Genomic DNA, 10,184 nt, shown 5'->3' on the forward strand with positions numbered 1-10,184 from the left:
TAGAATCTTTTCTTGTTGCCCTTGACGTCCCTGGCCAGATTTAATTCTATCAGGGCTTTAGCTTTCCTAACCTGATCCCTGGCTGCTCGGACAATTTCTCTGTATTCCTCCCAGGCTACCTGTCCTTGCTTCCACCCTCTGTAGGCTTCCTTTTTGTGTTTGAGTTTGTCCAGGAGCTCCTTGTTCATCCATGCAGGCCTCCTGGCGTTTTTGCCTGACTTCCTCTTTGTTGGGATGCATCGCTCCTGAGCTTGAAGGAGGTGATCCTTGAATATTACCCAGCTTTCTTGGGCCCCTCTTCCCCCCAGGGCTTTGTCCCATGGCACTCTACCAAGCAGATCCCTGAAGAGGCCAAAGTCTGCTCTCCTGAAATCCAGGGTAGTGAGCTTACTGTACGCCCTCCTTGGTGCCCTAAGGATCTTGAACTCCACCACTTCGTGGTCACTGCAACTCAGGCTGCCCTTGAGCTTCACATTCCCCACCAGCCCCTCCTTGTTGGTGAGAACAAGGTCCAGCATAGCACCTCTCCTCATTGGCTCCTCTACCACTTGGAGAAGGAAGTTATCATCGATGCAATCATGCATCTCATCATGCACTTAGATAAAACTTCCCAAAGGTGTCACTTACTGTGCACACTTAAACAATCTCTGTGTACACAGCTGGGATTTCTGGTCATGCAGTAGCCTGGTCAGCAACATGATGCCTGTGCAGCAGCATCCACCCATCCACGGCTAACAGGCTCTGCATCTGAAGGATTTCTGCCCAGGCAAGATTTCCATGAAGAAAAAGAAGTCATGTCCAGGAAAATCCAGGTGTATGTATCCCAAACCGTCTCCAAGAATCACCATATTATATGCTCACACACTGTCAAACATTCAGGGCTCAGATTTTGAGAGTTAAGATGCTGTATATTCTCAGATGGATTAACTCAGCCACAGACCAATGTGGCAAGGAAACAGCATACAGGAAAGTAGAACCATGACACAGAAAGAAAAAGCAACCATTCAGTTCTGACGACCTGAAAGCTTCTGAAAACTTCAACGTGATTTGTTTCTACCACAGAATTGTCAATAACTCTGAGTTTCTGTACATGTAAATTGAGACACTCTTACTTTAAACCATTCCTTTCCCTCCCCTCAGAAACCAACAAAACATACACATACAAGCCAGGAACTACAGCAAGAAGAAGCTAGCTTCCTAAATTAAGATGAGATTAGTAATGGTAGATCCACAGCCAGATGTTTAACATTTGAATATATGAGAAGAAAATTCATCTGTCAAAAGATAACTGGTCAGAAGAGTGCTACCACCTCACAATTAACAATGCTATTCTAAGAGCTGAAACTTTTAGAAATTCTCATTAGCTTGGGCACAAAATTCAAGCATTGCAGAAGTTTGATTATTGTTTCCACACGTGCTAACGGGTTGAGGTTGCTGATGCTCCTTGTTTCTTTATGCCTTGACAACTGTGTTGAACAAGCTCTGTTTCTGAGAACATATTCTTTCTAACTTGTCCTCCTTGCAGACAACTCAGGATCAAAGCTTCCCCATGCTCCCACATTGCTGCAAATTAACAACCACCTTGTAAGCCACGTGATCCCATCACATTTGTTTTATTCAAATCTCTCTCCAACAATACTTCTACAGTTTGTCTCTAGGGGCTGTGCAACCAAGTATGAGGGCTGTTTATTTGCACAACTACTTTACTAGTAATTTGTAATGGAAAAAAGATTTAGCTCAGCCCACCTCTGATCTGTCTGAGGAAACTTACATGTTCATGGCATTGATATGTAAGACCAGGATCTATCCGTGGGCTTGATAACAAAATTTATGCTTGATAAGCAAGGAAACATCTACATTATTTTTGAGCATAGGATAGTAAAATTATATATTGCCGCAAGCAAAAATAGGGTTTCTGTTAGAAACTGTTTAGATAGATGGATGGCACATCTGTGGGAAGCATCCACAGGAATAGACAGAAAGCTGCGTGAAAGCCAAGGAGACAACCAGAAAAGCAGCTGGAAACACAGCTCTAGAAGACTAGATATCTAGAGTAATTGCTTTTTAGGCAGAGACTAGCTGGAATAAAGCCTTGCCCTGTAAGCAAAGAAACCACTTTCTATTCACTTTCTGCCATGTTCAGGAAAACAAAACACAGTGCATTATAAACAAAACTAAATTATAGACTTACCAGTGTCTCATCCTAAAAAGAAACAACTTACAGGATTCTAATCCTAAAGGTTGTATCAATAATGGAAAAAGCTTTTTTGTTATCCAGGCAGCAAATAAAGTCAAGATTACACAGCAGGAATAAGGTTACTGAATAAGATACTACTCTAAAGTGTGTGTGTGGGGGGAAATCACACTTGAAAATAAAAACAAGTCACTTTTTGAGATTTTTCTAACACAATAATTTCACAGTTCCTAGCTATAGAAAGGACTGTGGACATTAACGATAAAAGGTTAAGTGAATCTGCTAAAATACAAGCAAACCTTTTATGTATTTTAAGGGATCAAATTTTACAATAATAAAGGACAACTCTCACATATCTCATGCAAACCTCAATATTAGTTAGTAATGAAATGCACTGGCATGTCGCTCTTGGCACAAGAAGAGATAAACTTAGCAAAGGTCAATAATACCTCGTATAACTTAGGTTAGAAGGATCTTCTAGGGGTCATCTAGTCCAATCCCCTGCTCAAAACTAATTTCAGCAAGATAGCTAGTTCAAAGTTAGATCATTCCTGCCAGCTGTAGGTCTTCCCTACGTGAGACTTATTTTGGGAGTGTCATATTGACTTTAAAAACCAGTGTAACTCACCCTTTTTGTGCTAGCCCCAATCTCTATTGGTACAAAACATGGTATTGGTGTCTTTTACTTGTCATCATTGGTTTAACTTGTTCTTGAAAATGCCTACATGGAAATTCTTCACCCCTCCCAACAATCTACTCCAGTATGTAACTGTACTTGCCATTACAAAAACTTTTTCCACTACCTAACCTTGCTCTCCCTTTCAATTTCAGTGCCTTATATCCTGTTATTCACTATGGTCACAAACAATAGATTATGTCCTTCCCCCCCCCCTCCCCCCAAGAACTTGTAAAATATTTGAAAATTATCTTCCTGTCTCTCTTCTCACACCTTTCCTTTAAGCTAAGCAATGTCAGGACACTGACCCCTCCCTTAAGTGTACATTTTCTAGATCTTTGATCACTCATCACTCCTTTGAACTGCACCTAAGGAATCTATTTTCTTTGCAGTGCACCATACCAAAGTGGACACAGGGCCAAGCAGAGCAGAAAGAAGACTTCCTATGTCTTGCTGGAGTAGTAGACTTCATACTTCTTTACTTCCTTAACACCCCTTTTCTGTTCAATTTCTTTTGTTTTCTGCAATAACGTGATGACTCACACTTAACATGCGATTTACAGTAAATCGCCATTCCTAACTAGAATCCTAACATCAAATTTCTTCCCCATTCTTTATGTATACATTTGATTTTCTTCTGCTTTACTGCACCCCATGTTTTGTCTGGGGCACTTTCACCTACCTTCACCCCTCCCCTTCCTGACTAGGTCTCCAATTTGCATAAGTTATTTTAAACTTCAATCTCTCTGCCTACCTTCCTGCTCCTCCCAGCATGGTGCTGTTTGAAATTTAGTAAGAAAGCTCTCCCTCTCATCCCCCAGATTCACTAAGGAAAATATCAACGACCACCAAAACCAAGACAGACCATTGCAAAGCCCCTCTTGCTCACTGTTAAAAATGTGACCATGTATCTATTGTAACTACTCCAGGAAGACAGTTATTAGCAAGAAGATGAACACATGCTGGTTTACAGTCCATTGCAAAGGTTTCTTAGTGGATACATTCATTAGATACATCTCTTACAGCAGAGCTGTTAGGGTATGAGCTGCTAGGTCAGATGCAACTTTCCTTCCTGGGTTGGCTAAATTACTCATATGATAGTCTCTGCATGGGAGCAGCAACCAGCGTCCTGGAGGAATCATGCAAGCATAAAAGACTCAGGCTGAAGAAGTATTAAGAGAAGGCACACAGAGCAAAAGTATTGCCTTTCCCCAACTCTGAGGGCTGGGCCACAATCAAGAGCAGTACCTCAAGATGTTGGCTGAGTCTGGTCACATTAAATGCTCTGGTAGCAGCCAAGTTTTAGAATCCCATAAACTGTCGAGCTAACCTAGCTAGGAGGTTACAAAAAAAGCAAGGGGACAGGGCAGTGCTGCAAAAGCCCCTTTGGTGGTGACCCTTTCCACTGCAGCTCACCAAAATCACTGGTGTCAGAGAAGTTCTGCTGCATTAGGCACAAGACGGACACAAAGATACTGCAGACCTAAACACTGCCCACCTGAACAGCTGGGATATACCCCTCTTCTGCTTGATTCACTTGGGACAGCGTACTCACTACCTGCACCGGACTCTCAGTAACCGTTCCAAACCTACATTCCTGATTGGCCTTAGTGAAATTCAACTCCTATTTTTAATATCAATAAGCTATACGCCAATTTGCCAGTTTTGGAAACCAAGCTTGAAGTGTATTTTAGATAAAGACCGGAGTAATGTTCATGTGCTGGTGTTAAAAAGAAAAAGGAAACTCCTGTCTCCTTTAATTTCAGCTCCTGGAAGATCTGCAATAGGATTTCCAAAAGAAACCAACACTTCCCTTCTATTTAACAGAAAAGAAAAAGAAGACCTCTCTTCTCCCCCAAACAAGCTAACTGGCATAAATTGTTACATGCACTTTCTACTTCAGCGTCCCGTCCCGTCCCGTCCCTTCTCTTCCCCTGCCTCCAACTCCTCCCAGTTTGTAGGCCATTTAACTTTTTTGGTTGATCAGTCTTAATTCACATCAGTGGATCAGCACATAACTCTGAAAATCAGAATGCGCAGCCAGAAGACTGTAATCAGCATTTACTCAAATAACAGTTTCTCTTAGGATCAAAGCATAAACTAAGGTGGGCTATGGTTGCAAAATACCAACATGTATCTCTCAGATTTCTGATCTATTTTTAAAGAGAATATTTGCATAACCACTGCCAAGGAAAAAAAACATTAAAAAAAAATATATATATATATCTCCTGTCCTCCTTGCCCCGTTTCCTCCATGGTTCTGTAGGACTCTTCTCCCTCCGGGTATTAATATTCCTGGTTCTTACTCCAAAATTTTCCACCATTGGCTGAGGCCTTTTGTTTCAGTCTCAGTTAGGTTTTCTTATGCTTGCTGTTATGTTTAGATATTTTTCAGCACTTATGATTATTGTGGCTGACAAACAGTGTGGTAATTCTAATTTTATGAAAACAGCCAGAGGAGAAAGACGACAACAGTTTTATTATACAGCCCAGGCCATTTTCTGTCCAGATGACAGAAAACATCATGCTTAAAACAAAACAGTAGCTCCAACCATCATCACTTAAGTATGAGGGAATATTCAGCAAACTAGGAAGCTAGTTAAATATCTCAAAAGTAAAAGCCTTCTTGGAGGTCTTCCCATGTGAATTTAAATCAGTGTACCAAAATAAGCCATCCTCATCCAGTGAAGAGATCCTACAGTTATGACACCACCCTTGGATGAACTGAAAAACACAAGCTTTTTCAACTAATCCTTCATCGTTAAAGAAGAATACGTTTTACATGGGAAAAAGATGACATACACTACTAGTTTCAGATTGCTCTGAAAACTACATAGTTTAGACAACCCTGAAGGGTTAAGTTGCACCAAATGTTCACGACACATATTCCATACACAAGGTCCTCACCACTTCAAGTAGCCAAATGCCTTCTAAACATGACGCAAGACACTGCCAACTACTGTCTATCACCAAGAACAAAGCACGCACACTTTAAACAAAAAACTGCTCTTTTTTTTTTTTTAATCAAAGGCAGCAGGATCAGAGTAGGACTTCAACATGGGAAGCAAAGTGATGAGGTTGATGAATGCTTTGCCGAGGAGTTTCATCCTACTGTGCCTGCCCTAATTCAGTGAAGTTATTTACCTTCCTTACCAATTTCCATGCTGGTGACAGGCATCAGGAAGTTGTTGACCCAGGAAGAAGAGGTTCTTGAGCATTATGGAGCATAATGCTCTTCCTTGAACGTTATGTACTCAGACCACTAGTCACATTAAAGATCAAAGCATCAAGATGACACTCTCTACGTAGCACACAACAGCTCTGATGTAATTTTTGGACTGGTGTTATAGGTACGCAGTACTGTTTTGTACTGGTTAGATCTTCTTAAAAGCAGTGCCTTTAGGATAAAAAACCCACTACATTTCTGTAGCTCACAAATGAGGTGGTGAAGACCTGTGACCCTGAGCAGGTCAGTAGTACCAAAAAGCATGATTCAGTCAAAAGACATGGTGTTAAGCATAAAGTTATCACTTGCATAAGAGCTCAGTTTTAGGAGGAATTCAAGGACATCTTACACTGAACTAACTGTGAATGTGAAGTGACTGCAGATCCTTTAAGAGTGCTCCTTCTGTACACCAAAGTAACCTGCATTTTGGTAAGAGTTGATTTCCAACATCTACTTCATTTGTGCTAACCATAGCAAATTTTATCTCCTAGAAAGCAGTCTTACAACTCTTGTTCATGAATCCCACAGGAGAGGTCTTTCCCAGGTGTATTCAGGGCTTGTACTGCTTCCTTACAACTCCAGTGCTTCTAGACATTGCATGGGGTCCAGAAAATGACAAAGATCTTGGTTTAATTTTGAAGACTCTCTCCAACAACCAGAGGTATTTCAGTCAACCTTCTTCAAACACAGTTAACATTAAAAGCAAAACCATGTCATTGGCCATTTCATCCAAATAGCAATATCTGCCCCGTGAAAGGTTATTTACATCATCAGACCACGGGGTAAGCTAAAGCCATGCTGTTTCCAGTGATGGCACTTCAGACAGACTATTTCCTTCAACTACTGACAACTTTTCAGCATATCCATGAAGTTTGTAAAGCACTGTTCTGCAGAGACAATTTTTTGCACTTTAAACTAGTACTAAAGTCTGTATCGCTTTGAAGTGTCTAAATCCTATCCTGCATAGACTGGGACTAGGTATATTTACTAGAGGAAGAAATGATCGACAAAAATATCACATCATCCCAGTCTTATTGCTATTCTACAAATGGTTCTGCATTTTAAGTGACAATTATCCAAGATCTTAGTTCCTCAATTAGAATTAATCACTTGAAGACTGGATTAGGGTTGTTAGAAACAAGGCACTATGCTTCTGCTTTTAAAAAGCAAAATTTGTTTTAGTTATCACTAGGAAGCTAGCAATTTGAGGTTTTGCTTTTTCTTTTAAAAAATGTAAATAGTATTTTCTTTCCAAGTATAGATTTACTTTGCTGTCCAAAGACTGACAAATATGTACAGGAATCTAGTGCATGCCATATAAATGTAATTACAAAAGATGATGACCAGAGCATGTGACACCCCATAGCCTTTCAGTGAAAGGGAACAGCAAGCACTATATTTGCTTCTTATTGAGCCACTCAATTTGTAATGAAAATGTTACCAACGAATTAAGGTAACATCCCGCAAGGCTTACTAAATAAACATAAAGTGATATCAAACTTGGAAAAAAAATAGTATTAATACATACATATTCTCAGTTTCTGAACCTTTTCCATTGCTGCAGAAATGTCTCTGATTGAAAATGTGGTACTAAATTAACTCAAATCTGTTTTGGTTTTAGACAATCTGAGCAAATTAATAAATGCTAAATATAAGTTAAAAAGTAAAATAAAATTTAAAAAACAATATTCTATGTATAAATTTCTCTTGAAGCAACACCTTGAGAGCAAATTATCTAGACTGTAGTTTCATAACTGTGATTTATGATTAATTAACACATTACTGATGTCTTGTTACACTGATTTTTATTTAACAAATTACTATCTTAATGCTCAACAGCAAGATCTGGAAGAAGAAAAATGCAGAACTTTTATACCAACATTAAGAAAGTATTGATTCTAAGCATTCAGATGGAAAAATAAAAAGTATAAAAAAATAGAGCAGTCTGACCAACAAAAGCTTAAATTGTCACTAAGTGCTATATATACTAGTACTCTCCAAATAGCAGATTTTTCATTTCTTTTAATGAAGACTTTTCTTTGCGTTACACTTAGACAAAAGAGAACAAGACTTGTAAATCATATGTCAAATAAGAAAGAAAAAAAGCATGAGAAAGAATTTCATAGATATATATCTTTGCTGAAGTGAAAGCAAAATTCTTGTGAGGTTCTTCAGCAAGAAATGAATCAGTAACGTAAAAATTTAACTATAGAATGTGGTATTAGCCAAAATGAAGAAAATACTACTTACAGTGCTGTTCAGATATCCTTTTCTTGTCAGTCTTTGGCACATTTACACTTTTGTTGTCCAATTAATCTACATCTTACCACAACCTTGAGAACCTGACATTTTTCCTGCTGCTTACATTCAGCAGGCTAGCCTACCGATCAACTGCTACAGCAGAGGTCACACCACAAAGCACCTGCTTCTCCGACAAGTGCCCAATGGGAAAAAAAAAATTCAATATGCCACAGAACTCATCTGCTGCTTTTATATTTAAATAAGGATTACAAGTCATCTGTGCTACAACAGACAGTATTCCTGGAAAACCCCAGCTTCCTCTTACTGGACCTGAGGCACAACTGAAGATAATATTCTCAGCAGAACAGTCAGAACAAACCATGTAGCAATCTCACTTAAGACAGAATATGTGTTTTAAAATTACTTGATCTTTGAAGGACATAGTCTACTACGTTTCAAGAGATCAGATGTTCATAAAGGAAAAAAACCCAAAACAAAACCTTTCTTCTTCTAGAAACCATTGCTGAACAAGTTTATTTGCCTTACTGAAGGACAAAACCGAAACATCTTACTTGCAGTAAACAGTCCTGACCCTCAGAAAAGCTGAATTTTCCAAGGTTCACAATGGAGTGCAGTAAGATCAACAAAGATATATAAAAAGGTAAAAGTCTATTACACACAATAGTTACTTGATTATTTCATGAGATTGCTCATGTTATTGTAATAGATGCATTTCCCATTACCTGGGAAATATTACTTTATTTCTTATATCATACTCAGACAAGAAATATTTTACATTTCATTCAAAGACAGCAAGAGAAGTCTTTCAACAATGCTGACTGGCAGTTTGCCACTGCCATCACTGAATCATCAGTAAAGACAGAAAGCAGCACCAAAAATAACATTCTCCAGCCAGGTCCATTGGCCATATGTTACATGGGGAAAAAAAAAAAGGAAAAAACCCCACCAAACAGCAACAAAAAAACAAACAGCAACAAAAAAACAAACAGCAACAAAAAATGAGACCATACGTTTTTCCAACAACTATAAACCAGGAAAAAAAACCCCAAAACACAACTATTCAGCCTGGACCAACCCCTTCCTCCAACAGCAGCATTTGTTTTTCTTCAGGTACATTATTTTTCTTTTTAAATCAGGATCACTCCAAGTTAATTTTCCTGAATCTATTGCAGGTGTTTATTCCTCACCAAGGCAATACCTTCTGGAGCAGAGCTAGTCAACAAGCAATTTACAAATTGCTAACATACAGCAGCAGTGCACACGCCTGTACTATTCATTCCTCTGCCATGCAGCCACGTGAAGGTCAGTTTGGTTTTGGAGCCTTTTACTTACCTTTCCCATTTTGCCATGCAGTATACCAGGACAAACTGAGGAAAGTAGTGATGAAAACTAACACGGTGGCCACAGTTCCATTTCGGAGCCTCATCTCATTTCAGCATCACACTTGTTTATGTTTTATTAGCGATGAGGACCTATCTGTTGGGCTTGCTGCAATGAAGTCAGCTGAAGTCCACCAGCAGCAGCTGGCCAACAGCGACACAAAATGTAGCTCTCACATATCAGAGGTATCATAAATCAATCCATTCCAAATTGTTGTAAGCTTTCTTATAGTTCTCATAAATTAAACTTCTCTTTATTCTTCCAGTCCTGTTTAAAGGAAACAAAATTTTAACAGATTACGCCAAAAATATTTACAAGAGTCCCCCATGTACCAAAATACAGTAAAGAAATACGACTATACACTCACTACCGTGGCTTACATGCATCTCCCTCACACTGCCTCAGTCTCAGTTCAGGGAATAGAACTTGTTAGATTAATTTGTCTG

At 39.1% G+C, this 10,184-nt stretch overlaps 1 protein-coding gene across 1 annotated transcript in view; it reads right to left on the reverse strand.

Annotated features, from left to right (window-relative positions):
• MGAT4A (mannosyl (alpha-1,3-)-glycoprotein beta-1,4-N-acetylglucosaminyltransferase, isozyme A) overlaps positions 1-9,973 on the reverse strand; it is a gene marked incomplete at its 3' end in the record, with an annotated part of 71,221 nt that extends 61,248 nt beyond the window's left edge. The window contains exon 1 of the mRNA XM_009277114.2: positions 9,691-9,973. Coding sequence (XP_009275389.1) covers positions 9,691-9,784 — 94 coding nt within the window. The remainder of the gene's footprint in view (positions 1-9,690) is intronic.
• Positions 9,974-10,184: the final 211 nt, after the last annotated feature.

Source organism: Aptenodytes forsteri, unplaced genomic scaffold (genome assembly GCF_000699145.1).
Source record: "Aptenodytes forsteri isolate BGI_AS27 unplaced genomic scaffold, ASM69914v1 Scaffold539, whole genome shotgun sequence".
Classification (NCBI taxonomy): domain Eukaryota; kingdom Metazoa; phylum Chordata; class Aves; order Sphenisciformes; family Spheniscidae; genus Aptenodytes; species Aptenodytes forsteri.